This window comes from Euleptes europaea, chromosome 5, assembly GCF_029931775.1.
Source record: "Euleptes europaea isolate rEulEur1 chromosome 5, rEulEur1.hap1, whole genome shotgun sequence".
Classification (NCBI taxonomy): domain Eukaryota; kingdom Metazoa; phylum Chordata; class Lepidosauria; order Squamata; family Sphaerodactylidae; genus Euleptes; species Euleptes europaea.
The window spans coordinates 49720586-49743402 of record NC_079316.1 but is presented as its reverse complement, the minus strand read 5'-3'; the positions used below and the strand labels follow the sequence as shown (position 1 = coordinate 49743402).

General features: G+C 43.3%; 1 protein-coding gene across 1 annotated transcript in view; it reads right to left on the bottom strand.

Annotated features, from left to right (window-relative positions):
* MYO7B (myosin VIIB) overlaps positions 1 to 22817 on the bottom strand; it is an 80376-nt gene that overhangs the window by 38805 nt on the left and 18754 nt on the right. Inside the window, exons 10-21 of the mRNA XM_056850333.1 lie at positions 22453 to 22572; positions 21579 to 21721; positions 20661 to 20871; positions 17620 to 17755; positions 16517 to 16683; positions 12022 to 12159; positions 10673 to 10825; positions 8417 to 8515; positions 7860 to 7954; positions 6015 to 6099; positions 4572 to 4790; positions 298 to 462 (exon numbers count right to left, since the gene is read on the bottom strand). Of these exons, the coding sequence (XP_056706311.1) occupies positions 298 to 462; positions 4572 to 4790; positions 6015 to 6099; positions 7860 to 7954; positions 8417 to 8515; positions 10673 to 10825; positions 12022 to 12159; positions 16517 to 16683; positions 17620 to 17755; positions 20661 to 20871; positions 21579 to 21721; positions 22453 to 22572 (1731 nt within the window). The remainder of the gene's footprint in view (positions 1 to 297; positions 463 to 4571; positions 4791 to 6014; positions 6100 to 7859; positions 7955 to 8416; positions 8516 to 10672; positions 10826 to 12021; positions 12160 to 16516; positions 16684 to 17619; positions 17756 to 20660; positions 20872 to 21578; positions 21722 to 22452; positions 22573 to 22817) is intronic.

Below are 22817 nucleotides of genomic sequence, written 5' to 3'. Positions count from 1 at the left end.
GCTTGGCCTCACCCTGGACCTCCCCTGTTAATTCTGAAGCCGATGGGGGCACTGACAAGGAGCATTGGGAGGTGGGTACTAAAGAACCCCCCCTCCAGACTGGTAGTCTGGAAAGCTGTTCAGAAACAATGTCAAACGTCAATATCAAATGTCATGACCACTAAGATATTTATATTTTCTGTTCCAATTTATTTTATCAATTCTGTTTACACTTAGTAAAAAAAAAGGTCAAGGTGAATTTTAATAGTGCTTCCCTGGGAATGTACAGGCTTCTCGTTTATTTATGGCTGTTTTTACCTCAAAGCCCAAGGGAGCTTGTCCTTCTTGGCCTCCAATGAATGAAGGTAAGAAACCAAACACTCTGTCCACCATTTCCTGGTCGCTGATGATGTCATAAAGTTCATTGTGTTTACTGTCATGAGCGTCCTGTTCTTTTGTCTTGTCAGCACCTTTTTCTGGCTCCTGTAAATGCATATTAGAATTCCACTGAGCAGAAGCTAGGAGCTTATTGGAATAGGAACCCTTACACCTGTCCATATTTCACAGAGACAAATCTTTTTGAAGACACCTCTGAAAGTTTGGATGTGCATTGCCAGTAAAGGCAGAGTTATAATATTAGTCACTAAGCGCATGTAGGAAGCAGAACATAAAGCAGATTCCAATAGAGTATAATTCACATAAAGAGAGACAAGAATCACATAACTCGCAACTAGGACTCATGCAAAGGATAATAAGGATTCACAAAAGGGCATCTCGTTATACCCTCTGGCAGTTTTCACATCTCAGTTGTTTCATTTTCTGCTCCTATAAATCAAATTAAAATACTCTGCTAGAACTTAACAGTCTACTTCATAATGGCTGCTTTCCACTTATAGGCCTTTTATGCATGGCTGTTTCCCTGGCGGTCACCCTTCCCCCCAGGACTACTTTGGGGCTTTGTTTTGATTATGCAAGGATTTTCTGTCAGAGGTCACCCCGCTCTCCCCGCACATTTCCATGTATTTTGCCCATGTTTTCTGGATGCTGGATGCATCCAGAAAATGTGGGCAAAATGCGTGGAAACTTGCAAGGAGAGTGAGGCAACCTCTGAAAGTTGGAAAATCCATGCATAATCAAAACAAAGCCCCAAAGTAGTTGGGGGGGGGTGACCGCCAGGGAAACAGCCATGCATAAAAGTCCTCAGTCTCATTAGAATCAGAAGTAATGCATTCCAGACATCCTCAACATTACTTGTGAAAATGTCCCAGCTTTGTTTTCATGTACTCAATGGCCATTTATGCATGGCAATTTGCTGCGCGGTCCATGCTGATGTACCCCGCAGGTTTTTTTTAGTTTTGCACAGGAAATTGATGAATCAGACGCCACTGTGCAGCCAGTGCTCACAAATTGCGCATTTTTGAAAAGCACTTCTAACGCGACTTTTTTGGACTGCCCCGCCGTGACTGTGAAGAATCCATGCTAGGTTGCATGAATAATTAAAGCCGCGAATGATCTTGTCCCCGCCTCTCCTCCGCCCACCCAGGTCTTCCCCCGCCTTTGTACCACCTACCTGCTCTTCCCGACCCCATCCCCTTTCCGAACCTGCCGTCGAGGGAGGAAGCCATTTCCCTGTTCATTTTTCGCACGCGGAGTGCGGCGTGAATGCAAACAACTCGCTGTTATTTTTTATTATTATTTCATTTCCTTTCTCGATATATCGCTTTATCGATATATCGCCACTGCCATGCAGCATATTCTTCTCCTGCTTCACTCTTTCTCAGATCCCAGCAACGTTTTTCCATGGCCTCATAACCCCCCACCCCTTCTATCTGTAGATGCATCTTCCCCAGTGAGTTCTCAAAGCAAGTAGGGGTGCTTGTTTTTGACTTCTGAACATTCTTTGGGTAAAATGTGCATCTACAGAGCGGCAAATCCATGACAAGTCCTCCCATGTTCCTCTTCATGACATCTGAGGTTAATTAGACGCTTTATAAATGCATATTTTCTCGTGAATTTTCTAAGCAGGCAGGGGTGCTTGTTTTTGAGTGTTCAACATTCCGTTGGGGAAAATGTGCATCTAGAGAGCGGCAAATCCAAGGCATGCCCTCCCAAGCAGGAAATTTTTTTTCCAACTCTTGCGATAAAGCGGTAGACTTCTCTATCAATAGCTTTTGTTCCTTTTCTCTAGAGGTTGGGATACTGGGCCCACATTTTGCCTTTTGTTTGGGGGGGGCTTGCAGGAGAAAATCTCTGGAATTCTTTGCATGCTCTGGGAAAAGCTTCTGGAATTCTGCTCCCTGAAGGAAAAACTCCTCTCTTTTTGGAGGAGCAGGGCCATGGGGGGGGGGGAGTCTGCGAGGATTCAGGAGGTTCCAGTGAACAGCTGCTGCTCTAAGGTGAAGGCGGTGTGGGGGGGGGGTGATCCTCCCAGTCCTTTTACCCTGTGCAGAAGGCACACAACGCACAGCCTGCTTCTCTTTGTGCAGATGGGATTCTTGCAGCCTCTGCTTTGGGCTGGCAAGAAAACTTTGCTCTGGGAATCAAGATACTTCTGCATGGGAGGTTTTGACTTGAATTTGCCGCTCTGTAGATGCATATTTCTCCATTGCCGTGAATGCTGAGACCTCTTGTTTTTCAGTTTTGAGAATTCGGGTGGGGAAGATGTGCATTCGGAGAGCAGCAAATCCAAGGCAAGACCTCCCATGAGGGAGTATATCGCTATTTTATCGGGGAGAAATAAAAAAAGGACGACATAGTCCTTAGTGAGATCTCCACCAACAGAAAACAGGCTTTTTCGAGGGTAGCTGCTGCGCCCCACGCATGTGTGGGAAGACAGAGGGTGGGGAAAGAGGTGGGTAAATGGCTGTGGGAGGAACACCATTGAGATAACCCAGCCCTATCGGAGCAAAGTTCTGCCCGTTGGGATACCATTGCATAATTCGAGGCTCCAATCAATATCGGATTTTCTCATTTGATTCAGTGCCATGAATAAGCGTTTTAAAAGGCGGATTTAAAAAAAGAGCTTTGAGGAAGCAACAAATTCATCCGTGCATAAATGGCCAATGATCCTATTTTCCTTTCTCTGTTGTTTGGAGAGCAGTTGTAATCCCAGGGGGATCTCATAGCCCCACCTGGAGGCTGATAACTGTAACACCAGCTCCTGTAAGTTGGTACGTCAGAAAACTTACCTTTCCTGCTCTACGTGCTTCTTCCTTGGCTTTCTTGGCTCCAGTTATTAGAAGGAGATGCTTTTCGTCCTCCAAGTGTAGCTTTCTGCCTTCAAGTAGGCGTTGCTGCTGCAGGTAACAGGAACTATGGTTGCTTTTAGTCAGCTTCATCACTTTGTACTCCCCCATTTCCACATGATTCCCACCCTGACATTCACACACCAGCTGTCAAGGTAAAACTTGCACTGGGGATGGGCTTGCCTTTTATGCTTATGAGTGACTACTGAAGTCTGCTGTTAAAACCTAACTCTGCAAATCTGTGTCCGTATATTTTCATGACTGTGTTGAAAGGCAGACAACACATTCAAAGTTGCTAAATTCTGCTTTTCCCCCTCAATAAGGCCTCAAAAAGAGCCCCGTGGAGCAGAGTGGTAAGCTGCAGTACTGCAGTCCAAGCTCTGCTCACGACCTGAGTTCGATCCCAACAGAAGTTGGTTTCAGGTAGCCAGCTCAAGGTTGACTCAGCCTTCCATCCTTCCAAGGTTGGTAAAAGGAGTACCCAGCTTGCTGGGGGTAAAGGGAAGATGTCTGGGGAAGGCACTGCCAAACCACCCCATAAACAAAGTCTGCTTAGTAAACGTCGGGATATGACATCACCCCATGGGTCAGGAATGACCCGGTGCTTGCACAGGGGACCTTTACCTTTACTTTTTTTAAGGGCTCAAAAATTGTCTAAGAAAATGTTTCTCTCTTTTAAAATTAACTCATGCAATTTTGGGAATGGACAAATATGTTATATGCACAAGACATTAAGACAAATACAATATATCTAAACATATACAATATATTTAACTAAGTGGTTTCGATGTAATCAGCAAACCACAATTTGCTAGTGTATGAACAAGCCTGGGTGGGGGAGTTTTCAAGCTTCCATGCTTTGCCTTTCATATTTTGCTTTCATGGCAAACTGTTGTTGCCATGGCATCTAAATGGGCAACCTATGGTTTGTGCTTTCCCTGCAAACCAGAATTCCAAAGCAGGTTCAAAGCACTGCTTGGAATCCTGTTTGCAGGGAAAGCAAAAACCAAAGTTTACTGGTTCAGACGTAAAAGCAAACTATGATTTGCTGCAAAACTATAACCCCATTCATCAGCTAGGTACATGCAAGGGGTGAAGATGTGTGTGAGTCCACAGATTCCTCAGGTTTGTGGGTCTGCCTTTATGCCCTTGTCAAGATTTCCAAGATAACTGCATCTGCCAAGACTATATCACCCTTACCTCTGTGAAGACCATAATGAATATACAAAGCTATTTTGCACCATGAGTATACTAAAATAATTCCTAGATAGAATTTTTATTGGCTGATGTCAAACTTATTTCCATGCATCACAGAGATAGTAGCATGCAGCCCCTAGCCAACCATACCTCTGTCTTCATTCTTTGGAAACTCCTGCGTGCAAACATCCCCCTGGCGTAAGCCTGAATGATACACACAGCTTTCAGCTGTTCAGCTTTTTTCTGGCGCATCAGGTATCCTCGACACAAGGCTTGGAACTTAATTACACTTGCCCGGGCTGTCTCGTACTGTTTCGCAAGCTGTCTGCCCCGGAAAACGGCTTGCAGGCGCTCGAACCCCAGCATGATCTACCACAAAAGAGGAGAAAAAGATAAAATGGAAGGTGAAGGCCTGATGTAAATAAGAAAAGGGATGGGATACAGCAAGATAAATGGGGTTTAGGGGGGAAATAAAGGAGATGAAATACAGGAATGGAAGAAATAAAGCAAAGATATAACGAAAATGGAGATAAGCTATGAAACCGACGAGTGACGGTATGATACAGGGATAGACAAACTTCAACATCTGTGCGGCATGCAAGAGTATTTTGCTTAGCATGGCAGCTCCATTGTTCCACCTTCAAAATAGAGATGTAGTTGAGCTGGGATGGGCTCAGGTCATACCTGGGAAGCTGAAGGGGAGGCTGGAAGCGAGCAGCATCCTGAGGAGGGGTCCCCTCCTGCACAGCAGCAACTGTTTCAAATTATAATTTGGGGTATAATAATAATTCTGAAAGTGAAAGTGTGAGTGGAAACTCTCCCACTCGGTAGCCTTGTGCCCCACCAGAACCCTGCTCACAAAGCACCTTTTAGGACCAGACATTACCCTATTATTTTCACTCATTGCAATGAATCCACACTGGAAAATGGTCCCTGTGTGGAAATACCCTCGGAGAAACCTTTACTACAGCTAGAAAACAGATTAATTCAGAGCACTTTAGTTTTTCCATCAGGACTACATGCAAACCATTATTTTCCCTGGCAGATAAAGAAATTATTTGATAGACCCTTGCACAGTGTTTGCATTAAAAAAAATATTACTGAACTGAGGCCACAATCCAAAGAGCTACATTAGGGGACCCTAAGGGCTTGGGCACACCCAATGGGATTTTTGACACATGGCAACCTGCCTTAAGAAGTCCCCTCAAATTAAAAAGCAGTTTGCCATGCAATTGGAGGGACTGCTATTCAAGAAACACAACTTCAAAAACTGGCTGGGCATGTCAAACTAGCCTTGTTGGGTGGTCTTTTAGATTCTAGGCCAAGACATTTTCCAAGAGCTATTGAGAAGTTTTTCTTGTATTGTGATCCAGAGGTATCTTGCGTTTTAAAGCATATCCAGGGCAAAAAGTTGTCTTTTAAGTTCAACAGAAGCATTACAGTTTCTTAGATACATCACTTCAAGTAAAAAGTCACTTGTTGAGTGCAAATCATGTCTGTTGTCATCTTTCATATAAGCAACCTCTCTGAATGCTACACCTAGCTTTGCAGGACCCAGTTTTTACACTGTATCCTATTTGTACTTTTTTTTACCATCTTGAAGTTCTTCCGACAGTAATAGCCCCTCCAGGCTGTCTGAATAACCACAGCACAGTGCCTCTGCTTCAGAAACTGTTTCCTACAAACAGAAGGAATGAGGAGACCATTTATTGTATATAAAGGTTAGAGGAATAATATGCTAATACAAATACCCCAAAGTGGGACCAGTGTAACCAACAACTGACAATGAGACTTGGGACCGTCTACATGGACAGATGAAGGATCTCCCAAAAAAGACAAAAAAATAACAAAGCTTTGTATTTGCATTGAGCACAAGTACAATATATTTTTTCTCCACACATTTTGCTTTTTCTTAATGAGAATAGTTGTATCTGAATTATCTCTCCCATGTATGTATACAAGCAGTACTCCTAGGGTCACCTGCTCTTTTTCCTTCTCTTTATGTTGTACCTTTAATGTTCAGCAGATATTGCTGAGATTATATTTCCAATCACAGTGCAGAAGAAGAAGAATTGGTTTTTAAATGCCGACTTTCTCTACCACTTAAGGGAGACTCAAACTGGCTTACAATCACCTTCCCTTCCCCTCCCCACAACAGACACCCTGTGAGGTAGGTGGGGCTGAGAGAGAGTGACTAGCCCAAGGCCACCCAGCTGACTTCGTGTGTAGGAGTGGGGAATCAATCCCAGTTCTCCAGATCAGAGTCCACCTCTCCAAACTACCGCTCTTAACCACTACACCATGCTGGCTCCCACTCAATCCTCTCCCTCTTGCTCTCTATCTCTGTCTACCCTTGTAGAGCATTAATCAATTCATACAAGAAAAAAATTAAAGAGAATTCCAATAAGGTTTCCAGGAAAGCAGCATTGCCAATCAGTGGGCCCCTGTGGACCTATTGTTTAAAAGTTACTGTTTATTGCAGCTGTATCCTAATTTCCCCTCTCGCTTCCTTTTATCTTTAGTTTCTCTTTTCCTTTTCCTGCCAGCATGGTTTGTCTGTCTGTCTACAGCTAGCTACTACGTAATGTGATCAGACAGCAACTCCCATAGCTTCTGCTTATATTGTGGTAACAGGGGCAGTGTTAGTGATTCTGGGGGCCCAGGCAAAAAGTTAGGGTGGGGCCCCATCCACAATAACTCAGGCAGAGGGGAGGGCAATCAGCTGTAGGTTGGTGACTTCCCAACCACACTATAGCTGATTTCCCTCCCCCTCCCCAGCCCGCTTGAGTCTCAGGTAGCACGGGGGATCAGTGGTGACTCTGCAATGGGGGGGCTTCAGGGCAGTAGTTGGGGCAGCTGGCTGGAGGGTGGTGGGGGCTCCCAGCACAGATCCCCCTCAGTGCAAGGCCAGGGCAGCTGTCCCTGTGTGGTAGATAGGCAGAAGATTGTGTCCACACAAGAATCCGAGAGGCAAAGGGACTTTAAGTCCCTCTGTTTATCCTAGATTTGGCTGAGTGAGGGGTGGGAAAACAGGAATTTATGTATTTCTTTCAATATTTCTTTTTAAATTGTACATCAACCTCACAATCAAACATTTAGACTTTTCCAGTCTAAATAATAAAACAGTAAACAACAACAATATACAATTAATACATTTATATCCTGCTCCTCAGCCTGCAACAGTTTTCAAAGTGGCTGTTTTCCCTTTCCTTCACTCTGCCCACCTTAGCATGAACATAGAAAAGAGAAAGGCCATACCCCTCTAGGCTGGGCAACAACCTGGGAGGCCACAAGCCTTCCTTTTTTCTTCACCAGGCTACCACAGCCCTTTGTTGACATTTCCTCTTCAGGCTGTGCACAGGTTAGGGATGTAATGGAGAGGAATCATCTGTTTTTGTTTACTACTTTTAAGAGCACTGCTTTCGTTCACTGCTTTACCTGTCTTTGAATCCCCTTAGCACTTTCTGGATAAGAATCGCTTTCTCTGCGAGCGCTTTGTCTCGTTGCACCTCCAGTACTGCGTCATGATAGTCCTATTGAAGAATATTAAAGAAATCCTCACATACGGCTGTAACACAACAGAACCAGAGAACATACTGCTTACAGATCATTCTGGGAGCTGAATTATTCCTCTTTGGAATGAAGTGCAGTAATAAGACAGTAATTGGAGGAAACATCTGTTCTTGTTATTCCGCACCTAACACTACACACCCACCACTGCTGACTGTACTTTCTGATGGCCTATGTAGGAGTTATCAAGGGCAGCAAACATGTAATCTATATATGATGAAGTGGCACAGATTCAATGACACTATCAAGGAATTAGATTCTGTGATGAAGATGGTAAGCTCTTGGGAAATATACAGTGCAATTCTACACAAAGTTACTCGGGTCTAAGCCAACTGATTTCATTGCGGGCAGGGGCAACTACTCAGGTATGCATGCATATGTATGTATGTACAATGCAAATCTGTTAGATAACCCTTGTAACTTACTTTCAGGAAAACTTTGGTCTTTCCGATTTTCCATTCATCAGCTCTTCCTATCACAGTCTCACATATGTAAATGCAGCATTGGCAAGCATCGTTCTTCACCTAGAATGCAAATCCATTTGATTTGGGCTCAACATACAGACACTGCGTGATTTCAATAAAAATGGCACTTCAAAGTACTATCAAAATGGCCATGCTTTAGAAGTGCCTTCCTACATTAATGTAGTTTTGACATGCTCCTTCTTCTTAATAATTAATTACAACCCATCATATGCGTATTAATGATATCATCAGCAATACTGTCATTTAAAAAATGTAGTATTAAAATTCTACCACAGCTGCTAAAGAAGAACTAAGAGCCGAACAACATGTGATGTGCCAGTTCTGTAATTACAGATGTGTACCCCTGTGCAGGCCAAGATACATGATATGCCATACATGAGTCCAGTCATGGGTGCGCAACTGGACTCACAGTTAGATGTACACAGTTAAACAGTGCTCATTTGCTCAGTGCTGCAAGTGGGGAGAAGGGAGCTTCCAGTTTCCTTCTTTTGCCATTTTTGCCAGTGGAAACAGCAGGGGCAGGAAACTGGAAGCTCCTTCTCCTCCCTTGCAGCACTCCCTCATAGTGCCACACAATGTCTACTGTTTAAGGTGAGTTCCCCTGATAAGGCTTATGGTATTTTGCAAGCTAATTAGAAGCCCGTTGTGGCTGCTTCATCAGGGATGAGATGTCAAGAGAGTTTTAACCTTTGCTTCCCATGGGATTTTCCGCATTCTTGTTTTCCTCGTTTGTAAAATCTGGTTTTTTTCTAAGGGTTTTCTTCCGTTCTGCAAGTGTTTTGCTCCCTCTAGTGGTTGATTAGATATTACACCAGTTTATGTCTACCATACTTCCCTGCAGATTTAAACTGCAGGTTTTTATGCCGGACATAAGCCAGCATAATATATAATTGAAGGAGCAAAATGCATGTGGAACTGGAAAAAAACACTGATGAAACAGGAATTTACAAGCAAGGAAAATGAGAATGCAGAAATGCCCAATGTCTCTTTCATGAGTTAAATGACCCCTCTAAAGCTGCATTTATCTCTGTGGGCAGAAAAGTGCTATACCTGCCCAACAAAAGAAGCTTTGATTCTTGAATGCTTATACGCTGAAACTCTTGTTGGTCTCTACGGTGCTACTGGACTTGAATCTAACCATACCTATTTTACTCTAGCCATGAGGCCAACTGCAGCTTCAGAGGTATTATTGAAATCATATAACAGAGTCATGGGAGGAAATAGTTAAACATTCCATCCCCAGTGACTAGACTCTGATGTTCAGTGCTGCTTCCAGCGGGTTTAATTAGCTTTCAAAAAATTATAGGAGATTTTAGTTGTGGAACTGTCACATCATGTGTAATTTAGCCCTAAGAAAAATGTACAGAATTTTACCCTGTGGCTATGCAAAGAGAAACAAGAGCCAGCGTGGTGTAGTGGTTAAGAACGGTGGTTTGGAGTGGTGGAGTCTGATCTGGAGAACCGGGTTTGATTCCCCACTCCTCCACATGAGCGGCGGAGGCTAATCTGGTGAACTGGATTTGTTTCCCCACTCCTACACACGAAGCCAGCTGGGTGACCTTGGGCAAGTCATTCTCTCTCAGCCTCACCTACCTCACAGGGTGTCTGTTGTGGGGAGGGGAAGGGAAGGTGGTTGTAAGCCGGTTTGATTCTCCCTTAAGTGGCAGAGAAAGTCGGCATATAAAAACCAACTCTTTTCTTCTTCTTCTCTTACATATACAGATCAGCACATTTATTGCCACAATAATGCCCAAACTAGACATTACGTTTAACATATGACCAATATGGGGGCTTATAGTCAGATGGCAATATCGAGTTCCCCATGGGAATTTAATTCCCAAGTGTATGGATCCCTGATTTGGAGTGGCATCACAGTGAGTGTGGGTGGGAGAGGGGGGCTTCAACCTTCTCCCCTGCATCACTTTCCTGTCCTGCAACAGCTCTGGGGGTGCTATTTGCCCAGTTGGGGGTCTGCATGTGTACTGATAAGCTACACATGCAGCCACCAAGAGGGGAAATAGCGACCCTTTGACTGTGCTTGGGAATTCAGTTACCACAGAGAACTCACAGCTTCCTGTGAACTCACACAGGGACTGCAAGTGTGTCATGTGTTCAACATAACAACTAGCTTGGCCTTAAAATGAGATTGCAATGAATTGATGAGATTGCAATAAATTCTTCTTCTTTCTTACATACCTTTTCTCGAGCTGATACTGGCTGCAAGACTCGGTATCTCTCAAAGAACTCTGCAAAAGTGTAGCGAATTGGATAGCCAGCCTTCCTAATGCGAATGGTTTCCATCATCCCAGAATAGCGCAACTGTCGAATGCAGAGTTCTCGATCAAACAACTGAAATTAAAGGAACACACAGCCAAATTCACCACATAAGAAAACTGTGCATGTTATCACAGATAAGAGTGTTCTTGCCTATTCCTTCATATATCAGAGAAACAGTTCTCTGGGTTAGAACCACGTTTTCAGCAAATAGGGTAGAAGGTTAAGCAGAGGAGTAAAGAGGGAATGCCAATAGCTCTGCATTAGGTTTTATTTTTAATTCATTTTAAAATCTGAAATGAATAGGGTTAATCCACTGAAATAGTTTAAGTATCTCAACCATTTGGTCTATTTAAGTTAAAGTTCAAACTAAGCATGATACACAGTGTTGCATCTTTCACCTCATGTCATTTTAGAACCAAAAGATGATTCAGAAGGCTGTAAGTTTGAATGGAGGAAGAACAGGGACAGTTTGGCCATTATGGCCACCAGAATATCTCCTGGTGGGCTCATGGCTCCCCCTTCCCACCTGGGCCACCCCAGCCCTGTGGAAGAAGGGCTACACCCAGCCTGCCCAAGCCTCTTGCAGCCCAGGGAGGTGGCGCCCAGCCAGCTGGGCAGGCAAGCTGCCTCTTCCTTCATCTCTCCCTTCTTGGGCAAGGGGGCAAATAAGGTTGGGGCGGGCAGGCTGCCTCTTTCTTCTTCCCTTCCTCCTTCTTGTATGGCTTGATGCCTAATTTCCACTGATACCTCCAAACCCTACCCCCAACACTAAGTATTTTTTACTTGTTGTAATAAAGTTCTGGCTAAGAACGCTGGAGTGGATGTTGCTGGCTTGATTTTTTTTTTTTTGGTACATGCCAAATCCAGTGTATGCATGGTCAAAGCCAAGATGGTGTTATTATGCTACTCAATGGATCACAGATCCAGTAGGGAGAATGGCAGTGCCCATAATTCTGGATCTGATTGCATATGCATGGTCTACATGGACACAGCCATCTGGCACAGCTGGGTTGTCTCCTGAATGTGCTGGTAGACCTTTGTTGTAAACAACCAAGCAAATTCAGAATGAATTCAGGGAACATTCTCACCTGTCCCTACCTATTTTACTTATTTTAACTGCCTTGATTATGATTACATAAAATGACAAAATTTAAACAAATAAAATCGTTAACTTATTACACACTTTCCTAACAAATGAGTCACCTCCCCCACAAACTGGAGAAAACTTCAGAAAACAGAGTGGTCTACATATTTTAATGGAATATTACCATTGGCTTCTTGTGGTCGTTGGGTTTGAGACAGCGGATAAAATATGGCTGGCAGGTGCTCAGGATTTTCATCAGCTGCTCCAGGGACTGTTTGAACTGACCTCCTAATGTAGACAAGCGTTTGATAGTATCGGACCCCTGTGGTGAATAAACAGAGGGGGCCTGAATACTAGTTTAACATCAATGAGTTACTTAATAACAGTGGTGTTCAGAAAGTGAAACGGAGATGGCAGCTCTTTCTGCATTTTCACCGCCATATTCCTCACTGGGGAGGGGCTTTTCAGAGGTTTCTTTAAAAAACAGAAATGGACATATAAATATACCATTGTATCTACTTGCCAACTGCTGATTTTAAAAAAAATCATGTTAAAAGCTCGCTGGTGGCATACAGGGGGGGAGAGAATTGCTGCCATATGGAATATGGCAGAGAAAATAGCTGTTATGTGGGTGGGACTGGGAAATTCCAAAAGTCCTGTCCCACACAGCAGCCACCCTCGCATTGCTCTGATCTTTCCCAAAACAATGCAGCAAAGCAGTATTGGGAAAGTTCGCAGAAAAGTTAAGGAAATCTCAGGTTGTACATAGAAGCACCATGATCCTGCAGGGAGGCAGGGAAAAAAACCACACTTCCCAGCAGCATTAAAGTTGGGGCAAATCCCCCATGTGGAAATGGCCTTTGCAACATATGAATATTGCCTCTCCTCTTGTGCATGTATAGATTCACATTTACCTTTAAAACATTACGGAATTCACCAGCAAAAATTTGGTGGACAAGTGGGAATATCAGCAACTGTGTAAATCAGCTGTTAGCCTTTCTGAGTCTGTAACTGGTACCTTAATATCACTAAGACTATTGATTTATATATGAAGTACTATTGCCCTCTAGTGGCTGTAAAACACAAAGGAAATTAGATGATCCTTTTACAATATCTGCTAATGTTCAGCATTGCCATTTCATAGAGCTCGCATATATATTTAGTGTTACATGTGTATGCTAGACTGGCAGCCCATTCCTGAAAGGGGGGGCAGTTAGGCAGTGGCCAGGAGTGGCGAAGCCATGCTGCCTCCACGGAGGCTTCCTGGCCACCAATATTAAAATAAAAGGGATTTAAAATAGAAAACAGGCCAAATGCCCCCATTGAAAAGAGAGGCTACACCACCAAAAAAGGTGGCGTAGCCGTACCGCAGCTCAAAGGAACGTTCCCAGGTCCAAAGAAGTTAAAAAGCTGCCTAACGGCAGCTCCACCCCCAGGAACACACCCGGGAATGCCCCCCACGCTGGTGCAGGCTCCCACTTCTGGCATTTTGCTGCTGGCGTCATAGTGCCAGTGGCAGAGCCCTGCACAGCGGTGTGGCTTCCTCGTGCTGGCGTGTTTGCCCCCTTGTTGCTGAAGGTGCCACTTTATTCCATGATAAGGTGGCACCTAAGCTGGCGGGGGGTCACACCAGCTCCTGAGGACCTTCACCCTCCTTCAGGATTGCAGCCTTAGTCTTGTAGTAAGGTGGATGTCTGAACTTCTTTAAACACAGAGCAGGAAGGTGATTTGGGTTACAAACCACTGTTTAATATAATCAGCTCGGTCACTGCATAATACCATGTCCCTTGCTACATTTTTTTAAATTGTTCCATACAGTTTCTCTTTGTTCTGAAGCCATTTTTTGCATGTTTCCTGTACATATGCATGAATAATAGAATTGAGTTTCAGGTTTAAAAATTAGCCATGTTCGGGCACAGACATCACAGAGACAATGGGAAAAAAATCCATGCCCCTTGGGCCAGTCACACACTCTTAACTTAAGAAGAAAAAGAAGAGTTGGTTTTTATATGCCGACTTTCTCTACCACTTAAGGGAGACCCAAACTGGCTTACAATCACCTTCCCTTTCCCTCCTCACAACAGACACCCTGTGAGGTAGGTGGGGCTGAGAGAGCTCTTAATAGAACTGAGACTAGCCCAAGGTCACGCAGCGGGCTTTGTGTGTAGGAGCGGGGAAACCAATGCAGTTCACCAGATTAGCCTCCGCTGCTCATGTGGAGGAGTGGGGAATCAAACCCAGTTCTCCAGATCAGACTCCACCGCTCCAGATCAGAGTCCACCTCACAGATTTGTTGTGAGGATAAAATGGAGGAGAGGAGAATTATGTAAACAATTTTGGGTCGCCATTGGGAAGAAAGGTAGAGTACAAAGGACGTAAGGAAGTCAACAGTACAGAATGTGTAAGCTTGCCAGAGTCTTACGAGCCTCAGCTGTCTCTTAAGGGAATTCCTACCTCTTATGCTTAGGAATGTTGCCTGACAGCAATACAAGAGCACGCACATCACTTAAATATCTCCACAACCATAAAAGACAACAAAATAACAGCCCTAGGTGGTAGGAGCCACAACAGAGGATATACACGTACAGGCAGTTGCTGATCTTGACCAATTGTAGGGTGGCACTCACAAAAGGCTCTCCTCAGATGAGCCAAGCTATCATGGCAGAGCATAGCAAGAGAGGTGGTCTTGTAGGTATAAGGGTCCAATGCCACAAAGAGATAACCAATACCTTGAATGGAGCCTGATAACTAGCGGGCAGCCATTGGAGTGACTGCAGAATGGGAGTGATATGCATGCTCCATCTAGCGCCTGTATCTATTCCATGTACGAAAAAGTAAGAGTTTAGCAGCAGCTGCACTGTCTTTTGCACTTATGGAATGTTTAACCCCATAAATATATGTTATTTGATTTGTTCACCCTTTTTAGATTGTATTCCCATATTTTCTTTCCAGTTTTTTTAAAAGTATATAATATTTTTAGAATATCCATTTAATACTGTTACATTTCAGCAAATATATAATGTATGTTTTCATCTTTTCAGTTAATTGTTGTTGGGTTTGCCATTCTCTTTTCTGTAATTTTTGTGTGTTAAAGGGACATGAATGTTCTTCGGGCTGCTACTTGGCAACCCAAGACAAAAACGGTTGGAACTTTCTCAAGAGTTGGTACAACCCAATGGAAGCTGGAATAGGAAACACAGAAATAAACAGGAGTCACACAAAATGGCAACTGCTACAAAAATAGTTAGAGCCAATTGCTGAAAACTGTATAAATGTGATTGCAGAAGCTCTTTGGTGAATATTTGTCTGCTATGGCCGTTCTCCTCCAAGCCACTTACCTGCCCAAAAGCAGGAGGTAATGTTCTGGACTGCACAAGACCACAGCGGGACAGTGACTGATGGCAAAAGGGCAGTAGAAGATAGGATTGCGAAAGAAAAAAAGAGTTAAATGAGCAGACAGATAAAAGTAAATACAGAAAGATTCATCATGAGCTATGGAAAAGATGAGAATATTGCTCTTACTGATGCTGAATCAAAGCTAATTCATATATGGCACTAAAGGGGATTTTTTTTAATCTGGAAAACCCCCCACAGATTATACTGTCTCTACAGAAGAGCATCATTTAATATGTCAAACCCCAGGCCTAAAACTCAGACTGGCAGTGGCGCTCCAGGGTCTCAGGTAGAAGTTTTTCATATCATCTCCTATCTGATCCTTTTAACTGGAGATGCCAGGGATCAAACCTGGGACCTTCAGCATGCCAAGCAGAGGCTCCTCAACTGAGCCACAGCTCCTTCCCTCCAAACAGCTATCCAGTGACATTAAACTAAGAGATTATGATTGCCTTAGGATCACCCCATGAGTTTCATGGGTGAGTGGGGATTTGAACCCAGTTCTCTATGATACAAGCCCAACCTCTATTTAATATACCACATTGGCTCAATGTTTATATATACAATATTCTGATTGGCCAGTATTGCAAAGTTGTAGTACCTGCACTGTCTGAATGGAGTTTACCCTTCCTCCTCAGCCAACATTTGACAGTAGTAGTCCAGTATCACACAGATCCCAACTTACTTCTCAATGGTGGCATCCTAGAAGTGTGGCATATATTCCCACATGGGCTAAGTGTAATGATAATTGTCAAAGAATCTACTTATTTCCCATCTGTATATTGAAAAGTACAGTAATGCTGGTCTTTATTGCATTTGGCAACCCAAAATATTCTGCCAAGGTAGGCCAACTCATATATTTGAATTAGGGATGTTTTTTCTGCCTTAATAATGACCCCAAATACACATTCTTCAAGCTATCACTGTATATTGTGAGGTAACACTGCAAACCTGGGGAAGGCACTGGCAAACCACCCTGTAAGCAAAGTCTGCCTAGTAAACGTTGGGATGTGATGTCACCCCCATGGGTCATGAATGACCCGGTACTTGTACAGGGGACCTTTATCTTACCTTTAACATTGCAAACACTTACAGACACACACACACACACACAGCAACAAGGCAAAGCAGTGATCTGTTATAAGCTGCTTGGGAAGGATGGTTATTAAAATTTGTACAGCATCTAAAATATAGCAATTTTAAAAAGACACAAAAGGCGAATTACAGCTAGAATTTTTAAAAGACTGAAAAGGGGTTCATTTTCAAACAAACGTCAAAAGACTAACCTTGAAGGTGGGATCAGCTCCAAGATGCCTGATGTTCCCACGCCCCAAAGAAGCAACATTCACTGCTGCATCCACCTGGAAGATTTGCCTGAGGAATTTGTTTTTGGATGAATGAACCAACTGCATTACATCAGAACTAAGCGTGTCACGGTTTTTCTCAAGAAAGCCTATGAATAAGAAACAAGAGAACCTCACATTTTCTACCTGATGCTGATTCCAGTTTGATGCTCAGTTCACATCCTCTCTGATGCTGATTCCAGTTTGATGCTCAGTTCGCATCCTCTCACAGGGCCACATCCTCTCTTCACATCAATAACTTCCTTTTCTACTGCATTTAAATTGATCCTCTACAGCAATGCTTCTTAAACTGGGGGTCACGACCCCATATGGGGTCATGTAACTGAATGTGGGGGTCACGAAACTAGCACATCAATCTCATTAGTATGCAAATTTGCTTTCGTCTTTAATAAATAGTAAAATTATATGTATACCAAAGAATTGTTTTAAAATAAATTTCATTATGATTTATTATCAGTAACAGGCCATTCCTGACTTCTGAGGATGAAAGTCCTCAGGAGACCAGGAAGGGGCTGTGCCGGTGTTAGGAGCCCCATGCCGGTGCCCGGGCTACTTACACCGGTATTCCGGGGGGGGGAGTTCCGGCATCCCAGGGGACATTCCCAGGGCATACCAGGGGGCAGAGCTGCCTATAGGCAGTTTTCTGTCCCCTTTAAGCCTGGAACACTGGCGGTGAGAACTGTTCATGGGGTGAAAAGCCCCATTTTTTCAGCAGCCGTGAAACAGCTTTGGAGGCGCCTCGGCCATGCCGCCTCAGGCTGCTGAAAGCTCAGGAATGGGCTGTAAATGTTTTATTTGTATACCTATTTTATATACCTATATAACTGGGGTTGCATAAAAATTTCTTGGGCAAAAAGGGGTCACGAGTGGAAAAAGTCCTGCTCTACATAATAGGGCTTTTGCTAAGTAATGAAACAGCTGTTTATAATATGTCACAAGCACATTATCAGTGATCAGCAGGGTGTGCAACCTAGAAAGGAACACTCCTTGAATCAAGGGATGACAGGCAGCTGATACCACCTTACCTTTAGACTGATAATAAACAACACCAGCAAAGTGATTGATTCCAAAGACTGTATCATGGACATTTTTTGGTGCAATATAAATTTTGCTTCTGCCATGATGAGAGTTAATTTTGTTTAACATGGTAGTGTCGGTGCCCTGGAAACAAACACAACACGAAATAAAATGAAATAAATGAATGCTATATGCTAGCAATGAATACTATATGCTAGTATGCTCAAAACGAATGAAAATATGTGTGTGTGGCATATCAGTACACATATCAGTCTCTCCCAACAGGGCCAACAGCAGCTCCTCAGAGCCACTTCAGGTCACGAAAATGGCACCGGGAGGAGCTCCTCGCTCCATGTGCTGTGGCCCCATCGTATTTGGGCCCACATACTCTTGGGAATTAAATCCCAGGCACAGAACTTGGAAGACTGGTTGACAAGACTGGAACAGACATGTGGGGGACATAAGGATATTTAATTGGTAGTTATGGCCTGAGGGTAGGGGATACAACATGGTAGGCTGTCACTTGAGGAGGAAATTTGCAGAAATTTGAGCGGGGAATTTGCAGGATTTTTTTCTACACCTCCTTATACAAGCAGAATTGCCTTCTGCTCATGCAAGGTTTTCTTAGGAAAATATAAGAAAAACCTACTGGATCTGTGCCTCCTAGCACTAGTATCAGAAGTTTGCTGCCTCTGTAAATGGAGATTCCCTTCAGTCAGAAGGGTTGCCAACCTCCAGGTACTAGCTGGAGGTCTCCTGCTATTACAACTGATCTCCAGCTGATAGAGCTCAGTTCACCTGGAGAAAATGGCCGCTTTGGTAATTGGACTCTATGGCATTGAAGTCCCTTCCCTCCCCAAATCCTGCCCCCCTTAGGCTCCGCCCCAAAAACCTCCTGCCGGTGGCAAAGAGGGACCTGGCAACCAGGGTTGCCAACTGTCAGGTAGTAGCAGGAGATTTCCTGCTAATTCAACTGATCTCCAGCCGATATGAAGTGCCTGGTTGTCTTATAGAGTCCAATGATAGACAACAAGGAGGAGGTTAAGTTAAAAGCAACAGTTCTTTATTTAGCTAAACACAGACCTGGGGTGAAATAACCACAGATAAGATGCAGGGTTACTCACCAGAGAACAAAGGAAACTCAGTATCATTTATGCATCCGAATGGGGCAGGCCCATAGCTGCTGACAAGCAGACTGATACACAAAAGCACCAATACACGTTAGGTGTCTACTCCTGCATTAATTTCATAGCCTATAGATATTGCCCGAAGGCGTCACTGAGTGAGGGCTTGATCTTGTGAGCTAGTAACCAGAAACCACATTCCTAAGGATAGAGGTAATTCAGAGACAGCTTTCTCTCTACTGGTGTGAGGCAGTACCAGGTAAGCAAGTATAGCTGTTGGCAACTTATAGTTGTGGATGCCAACATTTCCAAACATCTACATATGTATATATGTGTGCATATAGTATAGTTTTATACTAGCCCTTATATTTGGGCACTACAGATAGAGATCAGATCACCTGGAGAAAAATGATGACTTTGGCAATTGAGCTCTATGGCATAGAACTCCCACCCCTCCCCAAACCCCACCCTCCTCAGGCTCTGCCCCAAAAATCTCCCGCTGGTGGCGAAGAGGGACCTGGCAACCCTAATGGCAACCCTACCAGTCACTATGGCTAGTAGTGGATCTCTTCTCCATGAATGGATCTCTTCTCCATGAATCTCTCTGATCACCTTTTAAAATTATCTATGCTGGTGACCATTGCTACCTCCACTGGAAGTGAATTTTACAGTTAATTTACTCTTTGAGTAAAGAAATATTTCCTTTTGTCTGCCCTGAACCTCACTGGGTGCCACCAACTTCTGGTACTATGGGGGAGAGAGAAAGAGCTCCCTCTCTTACTTTTTCCAACCCATGCATACTGTAATTTTATAAACCTCTGTCATGTCTAACCTTAGCTGTCTTTTTTCTCGACTCGTTGGACTTTTTCCTGCTCTGCAATATACTTTTTGAGATATGGAGACATGAACTGCATACAGTATTCCAAATGAGACTGCACCATAGATTTATACGTGGGCACTGCAGCAGTGGTCATTTTATTTTCAATCCCTTTCCTAATAATTCATAATATGGAGTTTGCCTTTTTCACCGCTGCCATACATTGGGTTGACATTTTTATCGCGTTCTATACTACAGCCCCAAGATCTCTTTAAATCTTAGTCTCAGCCAGATCAGCATGTATTTAAAGTTAGGATTTTTTTTGTTTCAGTATGTATCACCTTATACTTACCCATGCTGAACTTCATTTGCCATGTTGTTGCCTACTTACCTAATTTAGAGAGGGCCTCCCCTAGGTCTTCACAATCTGCCTTGGTTTTCAACATCCTGGATAATTTGGTATCACTTGCAAACATATCTACTACACTGCTCATTCCCAATTCTAAACCATTTATGAACAAATTAAATATCATTGGTCCCACTACCAATACTTCTAGGAACCCACTGCTCGCTTCCCTCCACTGTGAGAACTGTTAATTTATTTCCACTTCCTGCTTCCTGCTGTTTAACCAGATTTTAAACCATAAGAGGAGTCATTGTCCTATCCCATGATTGCTACTCAGGAATCATTGGTGAGACATTTTGTCAAGAACCTTTTGGAAGTCTAAGTATATATCACCCTTATCCACATGCTTGTTAACCTGCTCAAAGAGCTCCAAATGTTGGTGTGGCAGGAATTCCCTTTACAGAAGCTATGCTGATTTTCCCTCAGAAGGCTTTGTTCCTCAACGTGCTTAATTAGTCTATCTTTAATAACAGTTTCCACGAATTTACCTGGAATAGATGTTAGGTCTAACTGGTCTGTAATTTCCTGCATCACCCCTGGACCTCTTTTTAAAAAGTGGGGTGACATTTGCTATTTCCTATGGAGCCCTTCAGAGCCTCGCAACTGTGCCTCTAGATGGGCCAGTGGATTTGTAGATTCTAAGAACCCATTAAAAATGCAGCTACTTCCTGTGGGAGTCCAGAAAAAAAAGATGATGCTCACCTTAGGGAACCTGCTTTCCTCATCAATGAGTGACACAATATTCATGGGCTTGAGTGCAATCACTTCTAAGGCTGTATAGTTATCAGTGAAGTCAATGTGGTTCCAGGAGATGTGCTCAGCCAGGTATTCCTCCTGCTCCAACTTGAAGACATGTTGCACAAAGAACTGCTGGAGATGCTCATTCGCAAAGTTGATACACAGCTGTTCAAAACTGCAGGGAACCACAACCCAGAGAACCACAAACACGGCTGTGATGTCATTGTTAAACAGGATCACTAATTTTCTGTTAAAGCCTAGATAGTGCCAGTTTACATTCAGCTTTTGAGAATAGTATAATTTGTGACAACGATCACTGTGCAAACTCTCTACAAGTGACAATGCTGGATCAAGCCAAATATTGGGGGTTACCGCACTTTGTATTCCCAGCAATGTATTAAGAGTTTGAAAATGTTATAAAAAAACATCGCTTTAAAAGGGTTTTTGGATACCACGGCTTATAAATGGTTGGAAGACGTCTTCACAACTAAAGGCGCCAAACAAAGTGCGAACAGTATTTTTTATAACATTTTCAAACTCTTAATACATCGCTGGGAATACAAGTGCGGTAACCCCCATTGTCATGATGCTCAGAAACTAGCTAAAGCTGGAGTTAAGGTAACCTTGGCAGTTATGGATTATTTTTAATCTCTTACAGATTTTAAAAAACCACTAATGATTCTGTGGAATTATCAGGAGCTTGACCAATTCAAATGTACATTTCAGTTTGATGCTTAATCAGTATAAATCAACATGTATCATCCTCAATGGAGAGATTTATTTCCCAAAACATCACTCCTATCACGAATAGTGACTAAAATCTCCTGCTTTGGAAGGATGCAGATAATGTTCCACAGACAAATTAACGAGAAATGGCCATACCTGTTGGTATTAAAATTTTCAAAGCCAAAGATGTCCAGTAGTCCAATAGACCTGCATATGTTCTTATTATCTTGTGAGGGTGGCTTGTAGATTGCGGCATTGATCTTATTCACTATCCACAAGAAGAGGTACCCATAGATCCCCTGGAGGTAGGGTTCAAAAGCAGTGTGAAAGCTCTGTGCTTTAGAGAACAAACCATACCACTATCCGTATATGAGGGTCAGATAAGCCGGGGGGGGGGCATGGACCTTGCTAGGGCCTCCAGGTCTGGCCTTTACAGAAAAAGTGGTGCCTCAGTGTAAGGCGGTCTGGTTGGGTGTGGGTGAAACCTGGGCCATTGGGGCAGGTTTAGGGTTGCCAGGTCCCTCCTCACCACCGGCAGGAAGTTTTTGGAGCAGAGCCTGAGTGGGATTTGGGGAGGGGACTTCAATGCCATAGACTCCAATTGCCAAAGCGGCCATTTTCTCCAGGTGAACTGATCTCTATCAGCTGGAGATCAGTTGTAATAGCAGGAGATCTCCAGCTACTACCTGGAGGTTGGCAACCCTAGGCAGGTCCAGACACAGTTAAAAAAAATGTGTCATGAACCATGAAGGCTTAAGTCATGGATGGAAAGAACCAAGAACTGGAAATGTATTCTTCTTGATCTTACAACCCTGTAGCTGTAAGTTACTTGAGACTTTCTTATCAGATCAAACAAAGAAGCAAACAGGACAAACAGGACATTATTTGCATGATTTTTATCTTTAAACAACTATTATTAGTGCTATATTATTGTTACAATTAATGCATTTATTAGGCTTAGGAAGCATTCACAACTCTTACTGACCATAACTGAAAAACACACATGGAGAGAGTTGTTGATTTCCTTTACCTTCACAAAGGCATCTCTCACATCAGCAGCCTGGGCAACGCTTAAGGGCATGGAGACACTTTCCCCTCGGATAAGGATGGAATGGTTTGTAAAACTATTGTGGAGTTCCCCAGAATTTACCTGAAGGAATTAATATTAAATTGGGTCATCTAATGCAAGTGATGCAGGGAGAAAAGGAGTGGTATCTGATTCAGAAGAACAGATATGAAGAGACCCAAGAGAAGACAATGAAACAAAACTGGCCTACCGTCATGAGAACAATTTGTGTCAATGACATCACAAGAAACCATCTATCAGCAACGAGGGTAACATGGACAAAACTGCAGAAAATTAGTCAGTTTTGCATCAAAGTGTGTTTTCTTAAG